Here is a 24,977-nt window from a genome sequence, read left to right on the forward strand (position 1 = left end):
CAGTGGGATCTTGATCAACTGGGCTAATGGGCCAAGGAGTGGCAGATGGAGTTTAGATAAATGTGTGGTGCTGTGCTTTGAAAAGGCAATCAGGGCATGACTAATACACTTACTGATAAGGTTTTGGGAAATGTTGCTGAATAAAGGAAGCTTGGAATGCAGATTCAATAATTCCTTGAAAGTGGAGTTGCAGATAGATAGGATAGTGAAGAAGGCATTTTGTATGCTTGCCTTTTTTAGTCAGAGCATCAAGTATAGGAACTGGGAGCTTATGTGGCTGTGCAGGACATTAGTTAAGCCACTTTTGGAATATAGTGTGTAATACTGGTCAGTCTCTTATCGGAAAAATGTTGTGAATCTTGAAAGGGTTCTGAAAAGATTTACAAGGATGCTGCCAGGGTTGGAGGGTTTGAGGTATAGTGAGGTTGAATAGGCTGGGGCTATTTTCCCCAGCATCGGAGGCTGAGGGGTGACCTTATAGAGGTTCATAAAATCAGGAAGGGTGTGGATAGAGTAAATAGATAAAGTCTTCTCTCTGGGGTGGGGGAGTCCTGAACTAGAAGGCATAGGTTTCAGGTTATAAGGGAAAGACTTGAGACCCAAGGGGCAATTTTTTGACAAAGAAGGTGGTGTGTGTATGGAATGAGCTGCCAGAGGAAGTGGTGGAGACTGGTAAAATTGCAACATTTAAAAGGCATCCGAATGGGTGTATGAATCGAAAGGGTTTGGGGAGATATGAGCTAGCAAATGGAACTAGATTAATTTAGGATATCTGGTTGGTATAGGATAGAGTTGGACCAAAGGGCCTGTTTCTGTGCTGTACATTTCTGACTCTGTTCAAAAAGTTCAAATCTTTCCCAAGGGGTTTGGTTTAAGATTTCCTGCAAATGTTGGTCCTGGTGGTTGAGCTGTTGAAACTGAACCAATTCTATTATTACAATACATTTTTGATTAACAATCTTTGATAATGAATTACATTGTTTCAAAACAAACTACAGAGCTAACAGTACTACCCTGGCACTTGCCTAGATGTTGCTGGTAACAAACCTTTTCAAGCTAGAAAGGCTTGGGTGCTTTTACTTTGCAGTCAGTGTCCCTACATCAGAACCAGGAGGCCTAGGTTCAAGTCCCACCTGTTCCGGAGGTGTGTAATGAATGCTAGTCTTGAGATCGAGAGGACTGGCATAAAGGGATGCACAAGTTATGCAAAATCTTGGTTAGACCCCATCTCGAGCTGAGCGCAGATCCGGTCACCACACCTGAAAAAGGGCATATCAATCTTGGAGGGAATGCAACATAGATTGTGAAAATGATACCTGGACTTCAGGAGTTATAAGGAGAAAATAGCACTGTTTTCTTTAGGAATTAGAAGAGGGAGGTATGTACAAAGTCTTCTAATTATTAACAGGAGAAAAGAAGGTAGATTTTAAATTGGATAGGTTGGGACTTTGTTTACTGGAGTGTAGGGGATTGAGGGATGATCTTATGGAGGTTTATAAAATGAGGGGCATCAATAAGGTGAATAGCAAAGTTCTTTATCAGAGGGTGGGATTGTTCAGAACTGGATGGCATAATTTTATGCTGAGAGGAGAAAAATTTAATAGGAAACTAAGGAACAACTTTTTCACAAGGGCGGTTTTTATGAGGAATCACTCTCCAGAGCAAGCTTATATGCAAATACAGTTACAAATTTTGAAAAACCTTTGGACAGGTGTATGAATAGAAAATGTTTAGAGGGACATGGCCCAAATGGGACTAGTTCAGTTTCCCAAACTAGTTGGAGTGGGCGATTTGGATCAAAGGGTCTGTTTCCATGCTGCATGGCTCTCTCTCCTGATTGTAGAGCTAGGGGGACGCAGTCTGAGAATTAGGACCTACCACTCAAAATAAAAAGTGTGGTAATGTTTGGAACTACTTCCACAAGCAACATCTCTGAAGGTTGATTAGCAAATATCATCAACTTTGGGTGCTTTATCTGTTGTATCACTGAAGTATAAACAACAAATTGAATTGAGGAACAACATAATATTTAAAATTACAATTCTTTCTATGCACTTCACATCTGTCTTATTCTGTAGTTGTCTCAGACAACCTGTTCAGATAAAATTTTGAAGCACTTCCAAGATGGTTTTAAATTGAGTGCTTGCAGCAAAGTAATAACAGCTTTACAAACTTGTCCAGTAATGTAAAAAGGGCTGGCCTTGGTCTGGACAGATTTTATGCATTGTTAACTTATTGTTTAGAGCTATATTTGCACAAGACCATTTTTTTTTGTAATGTAGCCTTGAACTTTAAAAATGTGCTGGCCTCCACATACCTCCGTTTCAGTGAGTCAAACATTGTATAATTTTTGATTCTTAAAGGTTAAGCATTATTTTTAACTCTTCAATACATGAAGTATTATGTTTGGTCTGAACATAGATTTAGTCAATTTGCAAAGGAATTTTCGTTCACATTATGCAGGTGGTGATATTTTCTTTTGGAAAATATTTGCAGATAGTTCAGACATCAGATTTTGCAAAAGTGAATAAATCTCCTATCTGAAGTTGTATTGAAATTTGGGGCAAAATGTGAAATCCTAAAAGGGCTGATTACTTAAGTTTAATTGCATACATAAATCACATCTGTGGTACTCAAACACAACTGATGTTTATCCAATTTTTTTTATTCAGTGCTGAATAGATTGGGTAGCTGTTTATAGTCTTAAACAGATCAGTAATTTGAGTTGTTTTAATTAGCAACTCAAGACCTCTGGTAGGCTACAAAAAACACCAATATTTTATTTTTCTCATTTTGTTATTTGAACACACAAGTAGGCTTTTTGAGTGGCTGTTGCAATTGTAGAAGCGAATGAATTCCTTCCATTGTTTTTGGTGGTTGCTTGCATGTGGAAATCAAATTTCAATTTTTGAAATCTGTGTAAATAGGACTTGCAGTCAGTCCACAGGGAAAATAACTAAGCTTCTTTAAGGACCACTGAATTCTCGATTTCATCTTGGATGATTAGTTTTTGTTGATCAGCTTATTGGTTGTCGTTGGTTCATGTCGAAGTTCCATTGAGTTGTTAACAATTTAATATGCATGTGGTAAATAATATATAGTTTGTGAAACTTCACATTCAACAGTTGATCGCAATGAATACAAGAGGTTCTTGGTGGTCACCGTAATCCTTTAGCTTGACTCGAAATGTTTCAAGATCTGGCTAAACAACTCAATTTTTATAACTCTAGGATAAAAAGAAAATCTGCGAACAGGAACAATTTTCATCTTTGTACTAGTGAAAATCCACTTTGTGTTCAGGGCTTGTATGTGTGGCATGAGCTCAGTCAGCATGGACAGTTTTGGAATTTTGGGTTTTGGGAGAACTGATATCATTTTGGCATGTTATCTTGATTCCACCAATGTGGGAATGCCATCACTCCTAAGTATAAATGAAAGTTGACCTTCAGTTGTAAAGAGAGGAAGTCAAATTTTATGTGAGCTTTTTAGTTCTTCACAGCCTTCATTCTTAAGTGTTACTATTTCGTATTGGCTAAAGGATCATTTATATGTGATGGCCCTCCCTTACGAATGAAGTTCAGCTAGGAAATATTATATGTGCCTATTCTAAGATTCTTTTAATGAGTCATGATCTTCCTGATGTGAAAAGGGAAGTCACTGGTATTTCTAGTTTGTTTGCAAGAGACTGGTTGTTGTTTTTATTTGATATTTTGAATTCTAGAAATATTTTCAAATTTTTAGTGACCTTTAACTAAGATGTTTGGTCCAGTATTCTCACTGCAAAGACCTGGAAACTTCTAATGAATACTGTCAGTAAAATTTCAAATACTAAATATCCAAATAGTTTCCCTTTGCGATTCAAAACTTCCAGATACCTTGTGCAGATGACAGAATGGATAACTGACTTCCTTTAGCTTATTTGAGATCCAGGACACAGCTGTGAGGTGTACTTATGCCAAACAGAGGGAACTAGATAGAATCTGGGTTTGGTCCCAACTTAAACAAATTTTGTTGCTCAGCACTGGAAGGAAGTTAATATCTGAAGGTATGTTTAAAAGAATACTTATTATGCTGTCTTAAAGCTCAAGATTAATTTTTTTAGGTTTGCTTTGACAACAGGAATGTTTTAGCTAAATGCTATATAAGACCATACATTGTTTTGTTACTTCTGGTGATTTGGCTGCCTAGAAACAAACTATTTTAAATGAAAAACTTTGGTGCCAAATGGAGAGTCATGGCAGTATTTCATATACATCATTCCCATTACACAGTTATGAGGCATCCCTGATCTTTTATTTGTCGGTTGTTGAATAACCAATTAATTACTCTTCACTTTAGAAAGGGGCAGTGAGTGGACTTTGTAGGGAATTGTGAAAAAAATGGTTCTCGGTTAATCTTATGTGGTGTGCTAAATAATACAATTCATGTATCAGCGCATTGACTAACCAGCCTGCCCAACTCGTTAATGGGACCCTGTTTAGCTTTTTGCAGATTCACTTTCTCCTTGCTTGACATGAAAATACTGCACGTAAATGCTCTGATAGAGATGGTTTTGTTTGTAACTGAGGTAACGATTCCAAGCCAGGAGAACGAGTTCCCATCATGCTCCTTTTGTACTCGCCATAACACCAGAAATCCTAAATCTTCTGCTAGTTTTGCTTTCAGATACACTTGAATAAATCCATGGTGACTTGTCTTCCTATTAGAAATGGTTTTAGCGAGTTTTGAGAAGACTTTGTAGCTCAGGTAGAGGTTCTGGATGTAGGTTTGCTGGCTGAGCTGGAAGGTTTGTTTTCAGATGTTTTGTCGTTATACTAGGTAACATCTTCAGTGAGCCTCTGGATGAAGCATTGGTGGTGTGGCCTGCTTTCTATTTGTGTTTCAGGTTTCCTTGGGTTGGTGATGTCACTTCCTGCGGTGACATCATTTTCTGTGATGATGCCATTTCTGGCTCTCTTTCTCGGAGGGTGGTAAATGGGATCCAAGTCTGTGTGTATTGATAAAGTTCTGATTGGAATGCCATGCTTCTAGGAATTCTCACGTGTGTCTCTTGTTTGGCTCGTGGTGGGATGGATGTGTTGTCCCAGTTAAAGTGATGTCCTTCCTCATGTGTATATAAGTATACTAGTGAGAGTGGGTCATGTCTCTTTGTGGCTAGTTGATGTTCATGTATCCTGGTGGCTAGTTTTCTGCCTGTTTGTCCAATATAGTGTTTGTTACAGTTCTTGCAAGGTATTTTGTAAATGACATTAGTTCTGCTTGTTGTAGGTATAGGGTCTTTCAAGTTCATTAGCTGCTGTTTTAGTGCATTGGTGGGTTTTTGGGCTACAATGATGCCAAGGGGTCTGAGTAGTCTGGCAGTCACTTCTGATATGTCTTTGATGTAGGTGAGAGTGGTTAGGTCTCTGAATGTGTTTTGTCTGCTTGTTTGGGTTTGTTGCTAAGAAATTGGTGGACTGTGTTCATTGGGTACCCGTTCTTTTTGAATACCCTGTATAGGTAATTTTTCTCTGCTCTTCATAGTTCCTCTGTGCTGCAGTGCATGGTGGCTCATTGAAATGTTTTAATGCAGCTTTGTTTGTGGATATTGAAATGATTCCTTTTGTAGTTCAGTATTTGGTCCAAATGTGGTGTTTTCCTGTAGATGCTGGTTCAAAGTTCCACATTGGCTGTTTGTTCTACTGCGACATATAGGAATAGCAGTTGTTGTTTTCCTCCTCTTTCATGACTTTTCTGCCAGTAAGGGTATTATTGATGTTCTTGAAGGATTCCTCGAACTTGTTTCGTTTAGTGATGACAAAGGTGCCATCCACGTAGCAGACCCAACCTTTGTGTTGGATGGTTGACAGAGCTGTTTGTTCGAGTCTCTGCATTACTGCTCTAAGAATCCTGGTATTGGAGATCCTATGGGTGTTCTGTTGGTTTGTCTGTGGTTTTTGTTGTTGATGGTGAAGTGGGTCATAAAGCAAGGATCCACTAGCTTGACTATATTTTCCTTGCTGATGAAGTTAGTGGTGTTTAGTGTATGTGTCTTTGGTTCTTCCAACAGTGTAGTCAATGTTTCCTTGGCCAGATTGATGTTGATGGATGTGATCAGGCCTAGTATGTCAAAGGAGACTATTATTTCATCCTCTGCCATCTTGGTGTCTTTGGTCTTCAGCACTGAAAAATTCCTGTGTCTTCTACTAAGTGTTTTAGTCTTTGGTGTAGCTCCTTGGCCAGTCTGTAAGTTGGTGTTCCAGGTAGTGAGACTACGGGTCTTGGGCTGGGGGGGGATTTTCGATCTTCTGTAGAAGCGTGGTGTGTTGGATCCATTTGATTTGATTTCATTTCACCAGATTTGAGTAGGGCTTTAATTCAGTTCTCTAGTTGTGGGGTCAAGTATATTGCCACTTGTTGGTAAATGTTAGTATCTGCATGTAGTGCGTTCACTTTCTTGATGTAGTTTCTTTGATTTAAAATGACTGTGTCATGAGGAAGGATGTCACTTCGATTAGGACAACACATCCATTCTAGGACAAGCTAAACACAGATACACGCGAGAATTCCTAGAAGCATGGCATTCCAACTGGAACTCTATCAACAAACACATTGACTCGGATCCCATTTACCACCCCCTGAGATGAAGAACAGGAAATGATGTCACTGCAGGAAATGGCATCACTAACCCAAGGAAACCGAAACACAGAGTGAGCAAACCTACATGCAGAAATGGTTTTGGCTGAGATTAGTAAATCCACATGTTTTTTCAAATCCAGATTGTTCTAAGAATTGTCCTGGTTTTGGACCCAGGGGAATAGTGAGCAAAGAGATCAATCTGGGACTGGTACAGTTGAGAACAGAAGCGAGTCAGGCATTCAGGGCAGGCAGGGACAAAGAGAACAAAGTAGGACTGGTAAATTAAACTGCATTTATTTCAATGCAGGGACCGTAACAGGGAAGGCAGATGAACTCGGCATGGTTAGGAACGTGGGACTGGGATGTCATAGCAAGTATAGAAACATGGCTCAGGGATGGACAGGACTGGCAGCTTAATGTTCCAGGATACAAATGCTACAGGAAGGTTAGATGGGGAGGCAAGAGAGGAGGGGGAGTGGCATTTTTGAAACGGGATAGCATTACACCTGTACTGAGGGAGGATATTCCTGGAAATATATCGAGAAATTATTTGGGTGGAACTGAGAAATGATAGTACTATAGAGCCCCTCACTGTCAGAGGGAAATTGAGAAACAAATTTGTAAGGAGATCTCAATTATGTGTAAAACTAGTAGGGTGTTTATGGTAGGGGATTTTAACTTTCCAAACGTAAACTGGGACGATGGGTTTAGATGGAGAGGAATTTAAATGTACACAGAATTTTCTGATTCAGTATGTGGATGAACCTACTAGAAAAGTTGTGAAACTTGACCTACACCTGGAAAATAAGGGCAGGTGACTGAGGTGTCGGGGAGGGGGGAGCACTTTGGGGCCAGCGACCATAATTCTATTAGATTTAAAATAGTGACGGAAAAAGGATAGACAGATCTAAAAGTTGAAGTTCTAAATTGGAGAAAGGCCAATTTTGATATACGGCAAGAACTTGCAAAAGCTGTTTGGGGGCAGATGTTCGCAGGTAAAGGGATAGTTGAAAAATGGGAAGCCTTCAGAAATGAGATAACAAGAATCCAGAGAAAGTATATTCCTGTTCGGGTGAAAGGAAAAGCTGACAGGTATAGGGAATGCTGGCTGACTAAAGAATATGAGGGTTTGGTTAAGAAAAAGAAGGAAGCATACATTTGGTATAGACAGGATAGATCGAGTGAATCCTTAAGTATACTCCTACTGCCTTTACTCCATACTCTAAGGAAATCAGGAGGTCAAAAATGGGCTTTGGCAAATAGAATTAAGGAGTATCCAAAGGGTTTTTACAAATACATTTAAGGATAAAAGGGTAATTATGGAGAGAATAGGGCCCCTCAACGATCAGCAAGGTGGCCTCTGTGTGGAGAATATGGAGAAGATACTAAACGAGTATTTTGCGTCAGTATTTACTGTGAGAAAGGACGTGGAAGATATAAAATGGAGTGATATAGATGGTGACATTTTGAAAAACATCCCTATTACAAAGGAGGAAGTGTTTCATATCTTGAAATGCATAAAGGTGGATAAATCCCCAGGACCTGATCAGGTGTACCCTAGAACTCCGTGGGAGGCGAGGGAAGTGATTGCTGGGTCTCTTACTGAAATATTTATATCTTCGGTAGTCAAAAGTTAGGTGCCGGAAGATTGGAGGTTGGCTAACGTGCTGCTGTTTAGGAAAGGTGGTGAAGACAAACCAGGGAACTATAGACCAGTGACTAGATTAGAGTGGTGCTGGAAAAGCACAGCCAGTCAGGCAGTATCTGAGGAACAGGAAAATCGATGTTTTGGGCAAAAGCCCTTTAGGAATGAAGGCAGGGAGCCTCCAGGAGATAAATGGAAGGTGTGTGGGGCTGAGGAGAAGGTACCAAGAATACAGTAGGTGATGGGGGTGAGGATGAAGATGTTAGGTCAGAGAGGAGAGTGGAATGGATGGGTGGGAAGGGAGATTGGAAGGTAGGACTGGCCATGAGGATGGTGCTGAACTGGAAAGTTGCAAGATGGGGGGAGGGGAAATGAGGAAACTGGTGAAGTCCACATTGATGTCCTGGGGCTAATGTTCCGCGGCGGAAGATCGGTCGTCGGGTGGTGAGGGAGGGGCGGTGGAGGAGGCCCAGGACTTGCATGTCCATGGCAGAGTCGGAGCGGGAGTTGAAATGTTGCGCCAGTGGCCGGAGGGGTTGATTAGTGCGGGTGTCCTGGAGATGTTCCCTAAAACACTCTGGGGAGACCGTACGCCTTCTCACAATGTAGAGGAGACCGCATCGGGAGAAACGGATGCAATAAATGACATTGGTGGATATGCAGGTGAAACTTTGGATGTGGAAGAGTCCTTTGTGGCTTTGGATGGAGGTGAGGTGTGGGCACAGGTTTTACAATTCCAGCAGTGGCAGGGGAAGGTGCCTGGAGGCGAGGGTGGGTGGTTGGGGGGGGGGGGGGGGGGGCGGCGCGTGGACCTGACCAGGTAGTCATGGAGTGAACGGGTCTTTGCAGAAAGGTGTGGGGAGGGAAAAATATCCTTTGATGTTGGAAATGTCGGCGGATGATGCGGTTTATGTGGAGGTTGGTATGGTGGAAGGTGAGGACCAGGGGGTTTCTGTCCTTGGTACAGTCGGAGGGTGGGGTTTGAGGGCAGAGGTGTGGGATGTAGATGAGATGCGTTGGAGGGCATCTTTAACTATGTGGGAGGGAAATTCTGGTCTTTAAAGGAGGAGGCCATCTGGTGTGTTCTGTGGTGGAACTGGGCCTCCTGGGAGTAGATACGGCAGAGGTGGAAGAATTGGGAATATGGGATAGCATTTATGCAGGAGGTAGGATGGGAGAGGTGCAATCCAAGTAGCTGTGGGAGTTGGTGGTTTTGAAAAAAAAAAGTCAGTGTCAAGTCAATTGTCATTGGAGATGGGGAGGGAGGTGTCAGAGATGGTCCAGGTGAATTTAAGGTTGTGGTGGCATGTGTTGGTGAAGTTAATGAACTGCTCAACTTCCTCGCGGGAGCATGAGGTGGTGCCGATGCAGTCATCAATGTAGCGGAGGAAGAGGTGGGGAGTGGTTCTGGTGTAACTAAGGAAGATAGACTGTTCTACGTAGCCGACAATGAGACCGGTATAGCTGGGGCCCATACGGGTGGCCATGGCTACCCCTTTGGTCTGGAGGAAGTGGGAGGATTCGAAGGAGAAATTAAGGGTGAGGACCAGTTTAGCTAAATGAATGTGTGTGTCAGTAGGAGGGTACTGTTGGGGACGTCTGGAAAGGAAGAAATGGAGGGCTTGGAGCCCCTAGTCATGGCAGATGGAGGTGTAGAGGGATTGGATGTCCATGGTGAAGATGAGGCATTGGAGCCCGGGGAAACGGAAGTCTTGGAGGAGGTGAAGGGTGTGGGTGGTGTCTCGAGTGTATGTGGGGAGTTCCTGGACTAGGGAGGAGATAGGATAGTATCAAGGACAGTAGGTGGAGATGAGTTTGGTGGGGCAGGAGCATGCTGAGACAGTGGGTCGACCAGGGTGGTCAGGCTTGTGGTTCTTGGGAAGGACGTATTGGGCAGTATTGGGTTCCCAGACTACGAGGTAGGAAGCTGTGGGAGGGAGATCTCCTGAGGCGATGAGGTTGTGTATGGTTTGGGAGATGATTTGGTGATTTTGGGGGGGGGGGGCAGGGTCATGATCGAGGAGGGCGGTAGGAGGAAGTGTCTTTGAATTGGCGTCTGGCTTCAGCGAGAAGTACCACTGCACCCCCTTTATCTTCTGGTTTGATGGTGAGGTTGGCATTGGAGCAGTGGGAGTGGAGGGCTGCGCATTGGGTGGGGTGGGGGGGGGTAGACAGGTTGAGGCGGTTAATGTCTCAGCAGCAGTTGGAAGTAAAGAGATCAAGGGTGGGTAATAGGCCTGCACGGGGTGTCCAGGTGGATGGCATATGTTGGAGGTGTGCAAAAGGGTCCTCGGAAGGTGGGTGGGAGTCCTGATTGATAAAGTAAGCTCGGAGGTGGCAGAAGAAGTGTTCGGCATCACAATGTCTATTCAATTCATTGAGTGGACGGAAGGGGATAAAGGTTAACCTTTGCTGAGTGCTGATCGTTTGTCCTTAGTGAGGGGGAGATCTGGGGGATAGTGAAAACTCTGGGTAGGTGGAGAGCTGGGATTTGGTGGGGTGGGGGGGAAGCCTGTAAGTGGAGTGGGTGTGGTGGTAGGGGAAAGGGGGTGGAGTCATAAGTATGGGTGATATTCCCCTAAAGGGTTCGGGGTGGTGGGGGGGGGAGCGGGGATGGTGACAGTGGGATCTGTTGGGGGACGGTCAGTGGCGTTGGGGGTGGAAGTGGTGTGGCACACGGCAATGTGGCGATGGGTTTTGAAGTCGCTGCATGTGTGACGTCAGCGATGACGTGAGGGCAGAGGTGATGTCGCGTGTGGTGCATGTGAAATTGTGAGGGGCGGGAGTGACGGTGAAAGTGACATCATTGATCCCCGTAGGGATGGTAGCTGTACCAGCCTCATGGGTAATGGCATCCGAGCAGTTCCGGCGGCCAGGGGAACCTTCTGGAATGTTTGAGGAATGCTGATTATGGAGGTGGGTATATAAAAGTACTTACAAGGTTTTGATGTTTGAAATGGTATTGAAATACTGTTTGTAGAGAGTAGGAACTCTTTTTAGGATATAGGACAGGAGAGGTCCTTTGCAGTTCTGAGAGAGTGTGGCCCTCAGTTGAGGCACAGCTGACTAGAGGTTAGGTGCTGCGAATGTGGAGTGGAGGATCCTGAAGGAGAACTGTTTCTGGTGGTTTTGAATCTGTAGTCTGTACTGGTTGTCCTGCTTGGGTCTAAACTGTGCTGGTTTGAATGTAGTCTGGAGTCCATGTGGGATCAGTTGGCTGTGGAGGCAAGCACTGAGGAATCAGATGTGGCTGTGGAAGTGGATCTGTTTCAGTACATGGTTGAAGAGCTTCAGGGCAGAGGGGATGACCTGGGGGTTTCAGTGAGCGAGATTCTTGTGGAGAGAGGAGGAGAACTTCAATGTAAGCATCCTTGCAAGAGGATTCATATTAAGGTTAAAATCAATGTTTGCCACTATAGACCAGTGAGCCTGATGTTGGTAGTGGGCAAGTTGTTGGAGGGAATCCTGAGGGACAGGATGTACACGTATTTGGAAAGGCAAGCACTGATTAGGGATAGTCAATATAGCTTTGTACGTGGGAAATCGTGTCTCAAACTTGACTGCATTTTTTTGATGAAGTATCCAAGAGGATTGAGGGCAGAGCGGTAGATGAGATCTATATGGACTTCAATAAGGTTTTTGACAAGGTTCCCCATGGGAGACTGGTTAGCAAGGTTAGATCTCACAGAATACAGGGAGTCCTAGGTATTTGGATACAGAATGGCTCAAAAGTAGAAGACAAAGGGTGGTGGTGGTGGAGGGTTGTTTTTCAGACTGGAGGCCTGTGACCAGTGGAGTGCCACAAGGATCAGTGCTGGGTCCACTATTCTGTCATTTACATAAATGACTTGGATATGAGCGTAAAGAGGTGTAGTTAGTAAGTTTGCAGATGACACCAAAAGTGGATAGTGAAGAAGCTTACCTCGGATTACAGTGGGATCTGGACCAGGTGGGCCAATGGTTTGAGAAGTGGCAGATGGAGTTTAATTCAAATAAATGCGAGGTGCTGCATTTTGGGAAAGCAAATCTTAGCAGCACTTATGCACTTAGTGGTAAGGTCCTAGGGAGTGTTGCTGAACAAAGACACCTTGGAATGCAGGTTCATAGCTCCTTGAAAGTGGAGTTGCAGGTATATAGGATAGCGTAGAAGGTGTTTGGTATGCTTTCCTTTATTAGTCAGAGTATTGAGTACAGGAGTTGCGAGATTAAGCTATGGTGCACAGGACATTGGTTAGACCACTGTTGGAATATTAGATTAGATTCCCTACCGTGTGGAAACAGGTCCTTCGGCCCAACAAGTTCACACCGACCCTCTGAAGAGCAACCGACCCAAACCCATTCCCCTACCTTTACTCCTGACTAATGCACCTAACACAACGGGCAGTTTAGCATGGCTAATTCACCTAACCTGCACATCTTTGGACTGTGGGAGGAAACCAGAGCACCTGGAGGAAACCCACGCAGACACTGGGAAAATGTGCAAACTCCAAACACAGTTTCCCGAGTCGGGAATTGAACCCGGATCTCTGGCGCTGAGACACAGCAGTGCTAACCACTGAGCCACCGTGCAGCCCTAATTCTGGTCTCCTTTGTATCGTAAACTTGAAAGGGTTCAAAAAAGATTAACAAAGGCGTTGCTAGGATTGGAGGATTTGAGCTATCGCGAGAGGCTGAATAGGCTGGGCTGCTTTCCCTCGACCATCGGAGGCTGAGGGGTGATCTTATGGAAGTTTACAAAATTGAGGGGCATGGGTAAGATAAATAGGTAAAGTATTTTCCTTGGAATGGAGGAGTCCAGAACGAAAGGACATGGGTTTAGGGTGAGAGGGGAAAGGTATAAAAGGGACCTAAGGGGCACTGTTTTCATGCAGAGGGTGGTACGTGTATGGAATGGGCTGCCAGATGAAGTGGTAGAGGCTAGTACAACTGAAACATTTAAAAGGCATTTGGATGGGTCTATGGGCCAGGTGTTGGCAGGTGGGACTATATTGGGTTGGGATATCTGGTCAGCATGGGTGGGTTGGACCAAAGGGTCTGTTTCTGTGCTGCGCATCTACTTAGGTAAAATTACACTTGATATTTACATAAAGGACAAGTCCTTTCTTGAAACATTTATGAATGCAACCATCGTTCATTCATGGATGAAAAGAAAATTTCAAAAATGCATACATCTTATTCTAAGATCTTTCCGAAGTGTCATAGCCTGAAGACAGTCGATGATGAGATGGGGATAATGGGATACGTAGCTGTTCGATAGAAGTGATTTGTGATGTTACAAAAGAACCTGTGCTGCGAACTCAAATCTCCTCTGTTTACTATGGACTATTTAATGCTGCTTAACTCTAGGTAACCATATATCAATAAGCGTTATGTTAATGGAGCACAAAATTACGAAGATGCTATGCTAAGTGAAAAGGACAAATATGCTTTGATAAATTTCTGTAGGGGCAAGTGTAAGGTTATCTATTTTAATGTAAGTCTTATTGCATGCACAGTTACACAGAACTATGTTGCAGAGGCTAGTGACCCTGCATCTGTGCCTAAAGATTTGAGTTCAGGTCTCACCCTGGGTGAGATGGTCAAAGAGGTGTTGTAACACAATCCAACGTCTTGATTTTAAGAGAACAAGCTACACAAGTTCAAAAGATTCATAATATTTCATGCTTTCCAATGGTGAGTCAGAGTAAAATGAAGGCAACAGAAGCGAGCCCAGGTTTTGACTTTTTGTATTTAGCCATTTATTTGATCACTTAATTGTGCTTTCTCTTTGTACATAGGTACCTGTTAGGCTTGCTATTGCTTTGTCGTGAATGCTGGCCCATCATATTGCTGTTTTCTTTCCTTACTTGTCATCTGTGGCTAATACCATTTTTCACTTATGCTCTTTCTATACTTCAATCAATTTTTAACATTATTACAATCATTGACAATGTCAGTCAACATTACATTCTCCTTCAGGTTTCATTTTTTTTCTCTGCAGCTAACAACTCTAATTTAAGTATTACTTGTCGGGGACATTCAACTTAGAATTGCGAACTGTGAAGGAGGTGTGGAATGCCAGAAGAAAATTGATAAGTTGGTGCAGTGGTTGGATAGGTAGCAGATGACAGTCAGTGCAGAGAGGCAGTAAGACCGTGCAGTCTAGGGGGTGTGGAAGCAGAGGGACCTGTGTGTACATGTGCCCAAATCATTGAAGTGATTGGACCAGTGAAGAGAGCTGTAAATCAAGTATATAGTGCTCTCCAGCTTTATTTACAAGGACTTAAAGTACACGAGCAAGACGGTGATGTTGAACTTGTATATGACACTTGTTAGATCTCAGGCTGGAGTACTCTTGTCAGTTATGGGCACTACATTATAAGAAATGTGCAAATGCATTGGACAGAGTGCAGAAGCAATTTGAGAACGGTTCCAGGCATGAGATTGGATTGAAGCTGGGCCTGATCTTGCAGAGTGGAAGGCTGAGAGGATCTGATTGAGGTTTCCAAAATCATGAGCAAGCTGGACAGAGTAGATAGGCTGAGCGTTTGTAAAATGATAAAAACAAGAGGACATAGATTTAAAGTTAAAAGTTACGTAACTAAACAATCTTTTCCACGCAGCAAGTTGTTAGACCATGGAATATACGATCTGGAAATGAGGTAGGGGAAGGTTTGGTTGAGGCACTCAATGGCATTGGATGATTATTTGGATCAAAATGCATTGAGCAACTTGCCCTCAATAGCTGGATATAATGATTTGATAAATTAATCGACTCTAAGGATTCGTTAAGGCTAATACATAACTGCAAAAGACAAAAAGACAAGAGGATCTGAAATAAAAACAGGAAGTGCTAGAAAATTTCAGGTCCGCCAGCATCTGTGGCGAGTGACTTAGTTAACATTGAATCCAATATGACGGTTCTGATGGCTAACATCCACAGTATTTTGCCTTGAAATTACACCAGACAGTTTTTAGTTTTAGAAGTCCTTGATTTGGTTCATGGTGGGTGTTTGGGTATGTGGCCTCCAAGTTCATAATCACAACTGCCTGTGTATCAAGAGAGGGCTTTTTTGGGACTATTGAAACCCACCGCCCTGCCTGAGAGCAAACTGAACACTATGGATCAAAATTTGTAAAGCTCCTGGTTTGTATGGCATATCATTTGTTTTATTTCTATGTAGTCACATAAGGGATGCTTTTAATCAAGAAATCATATAGATATTTTCTACTTTAGATTGCTGCTTGCTTATCAAGATTTTTACTGTGTTCTGAAGAAAATGGAAGATTTTTGGTGAAAGCCAAGCCTCCAAAACTGCCTCTACTTGTTGGGCAAACCTTTTTGCTGTGCTAAGTGCATAATGCAAAAAAGTTTGGAATTTTACTAAACTAAATCAGCAAAGCTTCTGCAGTTAATAAATTGTCTGGACCTTGAGAGCTCATTGCATAAAATGGTTGAATGTTTATGATTAAAGTTTTATGGAATGTCGATAGAATGTAAGAAATTCATTTACACCAATTCAACCTTTTAGTTGTCATCTGAGATGAGGCATTTGGACACAGAATTTTGCAAAAAATTGGAAGGAAATATTGTCTTTGCACAGAGAGCACTTCTGTAATGAACGAATTGGAATCTGTTCTGATGCCCACCGTGGTTGAATTGACTAATGCTTTACTTAGTCCTGCAGATGAGTATTAGCCACTTTTAGTTCTTGCAGCCAAGTATGCCCCGTAAGAGCTGGTGCTCTTCAGAGTTGAGAAATGATGTAAAACAAGATTTCGGTCGGAAAGAACCACAATGTTTCCAGAACTTAAAAAGGAATCTTTGAAATTGATAAGTCTCGAGAGCTATTGGATATAAATTGAACAATATGATACCAAGTGAATATGAACCTTCAGTTTAAAAAATACCTGCAAGGTTCCAAATAGATTTATTTCAGATCCATGGCATGGAAATTTTGACACTGAAGAAAAATATTTTTAAGTTGAGGGGATAACTAAGGTGAAATGGTCACAAAGTAGATTGGATACAAGACTGACCCTAAAGCATAGCATGCTAATTGAGTTAACAAATCTTTTGGTGTGACAATGGATTGGTCTTAATGGTCCAATCATGCATGGTTTCTGGCATTGTTGATGAATTCTAGTTCAAGAGGAATCGTTGCAATTAAATGATTTAGAGATTGCCATTTTCCATTGTGTTGCATTAATTTGATCCATTTATTTTAAAGAAAGTATTTCTCATTCAGGGTGAGAAATAGGCTGAGTTGGAGAGCATTCCCTAGGCAATTATAGCACAGCCAGAAGAAGACTAAAGTTTCCTTGATACTGATCTGATAATATGCGTCATTATTAACACAAGAAGAACTACCTTAATGTAGGGATTTTCCATTTCTACACCAAACAACCTGTACCGGTATCAACATAAAAATAGTTTTGTGTTTTAAATGTACTTCCATAAGAGAAGCTGTTGAGTACAGGAAACTGATTTGACGCAGAGCTATTACAGCCAGCAAGCACTTTGGACTTTCATGCCATCCCTAGACTGGCTTTTAAATTTGTCTGAGGCAAACAACTAGTATCAAATCGTCTTGGCAGTCACTTCCTTACTTCAACCTTTTGAGGTCTAGATGTGTAGAATTATTATCAATTCAGGCACTGCATAATTTCTTAGAAGCTATCTGTGTAGGCTTTTGGCTATTCCAAGTTGAGAACTTAACTCTTTGTTAACTTGTCTACAATTCCAAATTTTCAATTACCTACTTCACAGTTTGAAGTTGACTACCTCGTGGCAATTAACATGTCAACATGGAAAGTCAGCTGTGCAGGTCTTGCTTAAGGTCACTTTCTAGATGACTTTTGTAGAGCAGTTGTTCTAATATTTTAATTGGTTGTCGTTTCAGGGTTACAGTATTGATTACCCTGCATAGATGCTCACAAAATAAATCTGTTTTGCTGAGTAATGTATTTGTTACCTGTACTGCAAAGATCCAATAAAACAAATGACTAAACAATAAGATGACATTGTTTCCTACAAAGCTATGCATCAGTTCAGTCCAGTCCAATTTGAACTTAAAATCAGATTAAAGGACAGTCCACCTATATCATTGGTGCTTCATCTCCAAGACTACCTTGTGAGGTAGTTGTCATCCTGATTAAATAGTCCAGCATAGACGTAACCACTAAAAATGAAAACCCCTCAACTGATAGGTGCTGACATCTGGTACATGGCTCCTAACTGTTGGCTTACCACCTCCTTTAAATCTATTATTTTCTTTGTCAGTGAAGAATCCAGAAAGAGAGAATATGGATAATACTGAGTCAGTTGTAAATATGGAAATAGATGTTTCGGTCCATTTTGTCCATGCTGACCAGACATTCCAATCTGACCTAGTCATGTTTGCCAGCATTTGGCCACATCCCTCAATGCTTCCTATTCATATACCCATCTAGATGTTTCTTAAATATTGTAGTTATACCTGCCTCTGGCAGCTCAATCCACGCAAGTACCACTCTCTGCATGAGAAGGTTACCTCTCAAGTCCTTTTTAAATCTTTTCTCTCTCACTTTAAACCATGGCCTCTACTTTTAGACTGCTCCCACCCTAGGAAAAAGACTTTGACTGTTCACCTTATCCAACCTATTCAACCTTTCAGTAACTCAAATCCTGCAGTCTCCGCAGCATCTTTGTAAATCTTTTCTGCACACTCTCCAGTTTAAGTCCTGTAACTGGGCGACCACAATTGTATGCCGTATTCTAAATGTGGTCTTACTAATGACATCTCAGTTCCTGCATTCTCTGCTCTGGCTGATGAAGGCAAGCTTGCCAAATGCCATCTTCACCATCCTGTCTGCCTTTGACTCCACTTTCAAGGAACTATGCACCTACATCACTATGTCTGAAACTTGTTCTGCATTCTTGATACTGTAATCAGGTTTCATGTATCTAGTAGACTTACAAAGGAATTGATTTTTGCTTCTGTTTAGCTGCAGGTCGAAGCAAACTATTATTGAGGGTTTATTCAATCTAGAGAGGAAACTATGTGACATCACCTATCTGCAGCATCTGGCTTTCTCAATGGATCAAGGCAGTATATGGCCCCACAGTTGTGTAGAAAATGCATATTGTTGAGAACAAATATTGTAAATTCTTGACTAAAGGATGAAATTCCCTTGCAAACTTTATTATTAAGAGTTCAATTTAAGTTTTTATGCTGATGCAACATCTAAGATTTTGTATAAACTACTTAGTCGAATTTGGCTATTAAATTGCTGTATTAATTTTGGATGAACATTTTTGCATTGTATAAATACTTTTCTTTCACCTCTTCAGCAAGATCAAGAAAATGAACAGGAGATACCGATAACGTGCCTTGTGAAAGAAGGATGTGAAAAGGCTGACCCCTCTCAGTTTGAGTTTCTTAAAGTTTTGGGACAAGGGTCATTTGGAAAGGTAAGTCTTTGAAAGTTTTTCTGAAAATATTTCACCAATCTTGAAATATTAATTAGTGTTTTTCTCAATGTATAGATCCATGGTCTAAGTGATTTGTTGACCCAGTTTGTAAATTATTACATTTTTCACTTTGATTTTTAAATTTTTATTGGCTCCAGGGAGATTAGGGTCATCTCTGATTTTGCCACTCAGCTGAAGTTATTTCATTAAGATGTGATTTTGTCAAACAGTCAACAAATATGTCTTATTTGGTCTTGATCTAAGGCATCAATTTAAAGGTGACTTACAATGCAAGTAAGTGCATCTTGCTACTACTAAATCTATTCATCAATTTTTGTGTCAGTATGGAAGATGTTCAGCCAAAATAGTGAATAGATTCTTGCATGCTAAGTGAATTGAGAAATGTGGGGATAAGTGAAAACTTGGAGCCATTCAACATTTGAACATGGTCTGAGGAAGAAACACAAAATGGTATAGTAAATTATGGCTGGAGATGCTGACAAATGAAATTAGAGAGGAAAGCCATTATCCTGGAATTTGAAGTTGGTTGGAGACTCTAGTAGCTACCTTCTACCATTTTTAAAAGAAAATGTAGAAACTGAAGTTATGAAATATGGATTAAGTACTGATTTCGGTTTTTAAATTTTGAGCCCACTATTTGAGAAAGGAAAGCTAAAAGAAAACACAACTACATTGTCCTTGGTAACAGGGGTAACAAATGTTAGTATTTATCGTAAAGGACGTGATAAATTAACCCTGATAAAAATGATCTGATTGGGTGCAGCTGGATTGCAAATTTTATTAAGGATTTTACTAATAAAGTGGAATCAATGGATGTAGTAGATTTGGATTTTCAGAAGGTTTTTGGTAAAGTCCTCCAAGATGTGATTAGCAAAATTAAAGCATGATATAGGAGGTATGGAATAAGGTTTGGTTAACAAATAGAAAACAGTAGGACATTCTCATGTTGGCAGATTGAGAGTAATAGGTGCCACAAATTAGTGATTGAGCCTCAACTGTTCATAGTAAGAATCAATAACTTGAATATGGGGACCAAATGTAATGTTTGCTCTTTGTTGTGAGGAGGTCCATGAGCACCTTTTTTGGGAGATTTTGGACAGATTGTGCAAGAATGTGACAGATGGAATATAATGTGGAAAAATATGAAATTATCCACTTTTGGTAGAAGGAATATTTTTAAAATACTGAGATTGGAAAGTGTAGTTGTGAAAAGGGACTTTGTCCTTGCAATGAGTCAATGAAGGCTACGATGCAAGTGCAACAAGTTATTAAGATGATTAATGGAATGTCAGCCTTTATCAGAAGAGGCTTTGAGTACAAGATGTAGTGAAGCTTTAGTTTCAGTTGTAAAAAAAGTTTGGTTAGACTGTACCTGAAGTATTCTGTGCAGTTTTGCTCTGTCTACTTCAAAAAATATTGCTATAGAGGAAGTGTGATTAAAATACACCAGACTTGCTCCTGGGATGGCAGGATGGTCCTGTAGGAGATATTGGGCAAACTGGGCCTGTAGTATCTTCTGACTCAAAGAATGAGGTGATCTCATTGAAATCTACAAAATACTTAATGGAATAGACAGGGTCGATTCACTCGAGGAGTTCTTTAACCAGGGAACTTAATTTAAAAACAAAGGAGATGCGAGTTGAGACCGCAATGAGAATTTTATTTTGCGTTCCATGAATCTTTGGAATTCTCTATACTAAAGGGTTCCAGAAGCTCGGTCTAAGAATATTTGCCATAGAATTTGATAAAATTTTGGTTGTCAGTGATTTAAATAGTTATGGTGATGGTGTGTCTAAAAGACATCGAAATGCTTGATTAGCTGTGATCATATCAAATAGTGTTGCTCAATGGCATACATCTGTGTCTGTCTTCCTATGAAGGGGGAAAGCAATTTGAATCAGAGTACTTCAATAAAAGCTTCTAATTAAATGACCATTTTTGTGATGGAAGAAAGTAGAAAAATGCTGACTGTTTTTTCAAAACAAATTGTGATGTAGGATGAGTGCGCAAGATGTTGAGGCTTACACTATGTTCACTTATCCAATGCAAATTTGAATTTCAAACTAGTACAGGAATTTTCAGCAATTTTTATCAAACTAAGTTATTACTAAGCGTCTGATGATGGGAAAACATTTTTTAAGAAAATGTACCATATACTATGGAGAAGCTTTACCTCAAAATCATTTAATCTCCTTCATCTGGAGAAACATTTTTTTTCTTTTCGTGGACAAAAACAAGTTCCATCAGTTGTATTCCTCCTGTGCAGTGTCTATTTGATTCTGTCATTTGCTGGTTATTTACGAACAGCACCTCTACAGGAGTTTAAAGGCAAATTAAAAAATAAAACTATTCTGCATGAAAACTTGTGCATAATTTACCTACAATGTATTTGGAAAGGCAAGGACTAAATAGGGATAGTCAACATGGCTTTGTGCATGGGAAATCATGTCTCACAAACTTGATTGAGGTTTTTGAGGAAATAACAAAGAGGATTGATGAGGACAGAGCAATAGATGTGATCTATATGGACTTTAGTAAGGAGATCGACAAGATTCCCCATGGGATACTGATGAGGAAGGTTAGATTTCATGGAATACAGGGAGGACTAGCCATTTGGATACAGAACTGGCTCAAAAATAGAAGACAGAGGGTGGTGGTGGAGAGTTATTTTTCAGACTGGAGGCCTGTGTGCAGTGGAGTGCCACAAGGATTGGTGCTGGGTCCTCTGCTTTTTGTCATTTACATAAATGATTTGGATGCGAGCATAAGAGGTGCAGTTAGTAAGTTTGCAGATGATACCAAAATTGGATGTATAGTGGACAGCAAAGAGGGTTACCTCAGGTTGCAACAGGATCTTGACCAGCTGGGCCAATGAGCTGAGAAGTGGCAGATGGAGTTTAATTCAGATAAATGTGAGGTGCTGCATTTTGGGAAATCAAATCTTGGCTGGACTTATACACTTAATGGTAAGGATCTAGGGAGTGATTAGATTAGATTAGATTAGACTTACAGTGTGGAAAGTGTTGCTGAACAAAGAGACCTTGGAGTGCAGGTTCATAGCTCCTTGAAAGTGGAGTCGCAGGTGGATAGGATAGTGAAGAAGGCATTTGGTATGCTTTCCTTCATTGGTCAGAGTATTGAGTACAGGAGTCGGGAGGTCATGTTGCGGCTGTACAGTACATTGGTTAGGCCACTGTTGGAATATTGCGTGCACTTCTGGTCTCCTTCCTGTTGGAAAGGTGTTGTGAAACTTGAAAGATTTCAGAAAAGAATTACAAGGATGTTGCCAGGGTTGGAGGATTTGAGATATAGAGAGAGAGGCTGAACAGGCTGGGGCTGTTTTTCCTGGAGCATCGGAGGCTGAGAGGTGACCTTAGAGGCTTACAAAATTGAGGGGTATGGAAAGGATTAATAGGTAAAATCTTTTCCCTGGTGTAGGGGAGTCTAGAACTCAAGGGCAATGGTTTAGGGTGGGAGGGAAAGATATGAGGCCTAAGGGGCAACGTTTTCACGCAGAGGGTGGTACATGTATGGAATGAGCTGCCAGAGGAAGTGGTGGAGGCTGGTACAATTGCAACATTTAAGAGGCATTTGGATGGACATATGAATAGGAAGGGTTTGGAGGGATATGGGCCAGGCCTGGTAGGTGGGACTAGATTGGATTGGGATATTTGGTCGGCATGGACAGGTTGGACCAAAGGGTCTGTTTCCGTGCTGTACATCTCTGACTTAAGTTTCTCAATCATTTTTAGTGTTTACGTTTTAATATAATGGTGTATTGATAATGGTTATTCTTGATGGATTTGCTCTTTGTAAAAAAAAAAGCTATATTACGCTGTCCTGTTGGCACCGTGACCCAATTTACTTTCGCTCAGAGAGCAAGGCCCTTTCTCCCCCCCCCCCCCATTATGTTAACGGAAAATTGTTTATACTGGAATGGTTTATGACGGATGGAGTAAACATTGGAAACTATTAGTTTGAGAAGCTCCACAGAATGAATGTTTTTGGGGCAATTGGGAGGAGAACTGCCTGGGGTGAGAGTATTCTCTCGAACAGAGGAATATGTTATCTTTGTCTAGTTTGTACAGTTAACAGACGAAGAATTTGGTTAGAAGTCTGCAGGCTATTGAATGCTGAGAATATCTGAGATCTCAGTTTTGTGAGCATGTATGGTCGAAGACTGCACAATTCACCAATTTATTGGACAATAACTGGGGAGAATCAGTTGCGTTCAACTCCAGATTGGTATAGAGATGTAATTTTTCTGCATTTTGAATCATTATAAAGTGGTGTTGGGGAATAGGTTGAGCGTTCAATTTGCTGGATGTTTTCACATTTTGTGTTCTATATCTAAAAGGGTGAAATCTTGCCAACCCTTGATGACAAACAATGACAAGTCAGTTTGAAAAATATGGTGAGATTGTGATTCTGAATTTTCCAGTGTTGGAAATTAAAGGTTCTGCAATCAATTGCTGAATGTCAAAACAAGAATCGTGGTTGTGAGTAGCAAGACTCCCGTGTGCATGCTATTAGTATCTAATCTTAACACATTATACATTTTCCTAATTGTGCTGGCTAGAAACAAGCCAGCAATTCCCAATATAGATACCTGTTGGCTCCATCTTGGACAGTAGTCCCTGGCACCTCATTTTATATGTCATGGACAATAACAGCTCCAACCCTCTATGACAGAGGTTGAAATCTGACAAATACCAGCCTAACCGCAACATCATGGCACATCTCTGATCTAGGCTGAAAATGTGTTGCTGGAAAAGCGCAGCATGTCAGGCAGCATCCAAGGAACAGAAAATTCGACGTTTCGGGCATAAGCCCTTCAGGAATGAGGAAAGTGTGTCCAGCAGGCTAAGATAAAAGGTAGGGAGGAGGGACTTGGGGGAGGGGCGATGGAGATGTGATAGGCGGAGTGGGGTGGGGCGGAGAGGTTAGGAAGGCGGTGCTGAGTTCGAGGGATTCGACTGAGACAAGGTGGGGGGGAGGGGAAATGAGGAAACTGGAGAAATCCCATGAGGTTGAACAGTTCATCCACTTTACCAACACCTTCCACCCCGACCTCAAATTCACCTGGACCGTCTCAGACTCTTCCCTCCCCTTCTTAGACCTTTCCATTTCTATCTCTGGCGACCGAATCAACATGGCCATCTACTATAAACCGACTGACTCTCACAGCTACCTAGACTACACCTCCTCCCACACTGCCCCCTGTAAAAACGCCATCCCATATTCCCAATTCCTTCGTCTCTGCCGCATCCGCTCCCAGGAGGACCAGTTCCAATACCGTACAGCCCAGATGGCCTCCTCCTTCAAGGACTGCAGACTCCCCCCAGACGTGATCGAAGATGCCCTCCACCACATCTCCTCCACTTCCCGCCCCTCCAACTGCCACCAGGACAGAACCCCACTGGTTCTCACCTAACACCCCAGTAACCTCCATGTACAGCGTATCATCTGCCGTCACTTCCGCCACCTCCAAACGGACCCCACCACCCAGGGATATATTTCCCTCCCCTCCCCTATCAGCGTTCTGAAAAGATCACTCCCTCAGTGACTCCCTCGTCAGGTCCACACCCCCCACTAACCCAACCTCCACTCCCGGCACCTTCCCCTGCAACCGCAAGAAATGCAAAACTTGCGCCCACACCTCCTCCCTTCTCTCCAAGGCCTCAAGGGATCCTTCCATATCCACCATAAATTCACCTGCACCTCCACACACCATCTATTGCATCCGCTGCACCGGATGTGGCCTCCTCTATATTGGGGAGACAGGCCACCTACTTGCGGAATGTTTCAGAGAACACCTTTGGGACACCCGGACCAACCAACCCAACCACCCCGTGGCTCAAGACTTTAACTCCCTCTCCCACTCCACCAAGGACATGCAGGTCCTTGGACGACTCCATCGCCAGACCATAACAACATGACGGTTGGAGGAAGAGCGCCTCATCTTCTGCCTGGGAACCCTCCAACCACAAGGGATGAACTGATTTCTCCAGTTTCCTCATTTCCCCTCCCCCCACCTTGTCTCAGTCGAATTCCTCGAACTCGGCATCGCCTTCCTAACCTGCAATCTTCTTCCTGACCTCTCCGCCCCCATCCCACTCTGGCCTATCACCCTCGCCTTGACCTCCTATCACATCTCCATCACCCGTCCCCCAAGTCCCTCCTCCCTACCTTTTTATCTGAGCCTGCTGGACACACTTTCCTCATTCCTGATGAAGGGCTTATGCCCGAAACGTCAAATCT

At 42.1% G+C, this 24,977-nt stretch overlaps 1 protein-coding gene across 6 annotated transcripts in view; it reads left to right on the forward strand.

Annotated features, from left to right (window-relative positions):
* Positions 1 to 24,977, forward strand: part of LOC132820988 (ribosomal protein S6 kinase alpha-3) — a 122,416-nt gene that overhangs the window by 22,371 nt on the left and 75,068 nt on the right. For all 6 annotated transcript variants that reach the window (XM_060833435.1, XM_060833430.1, XM_060833431.1 and 3 more), the window contains one exon: positions 18,576 to 18,695. In XM_060833435.1, the coding sequence (XP_060689418.1) occupies positions 18,576 to 18,695 (120 nt within the window). The remainder of the gene's footprint in view (positions 1 to 18,575; positions 18,696 to 24,977) is intronic.

This window comes from Hemiscyllium ocellatum, chromosome 12 (assembly GCF_020745735.1).
Source record: "Hemiscyllium ocellatum isolate sHemOce1 chromosome 12, sHemOce1.pat.X.cur, whole genome shotgun sequence".
Taxonomy (NCBI): domain Eukaryota; kingdom Metazoa; phylum Chordata; class Chondrichthyes; order Orectolobiformes; family Hemiscylliidae; genus Hemiscyllium; species Hemiscyllium ocellatum.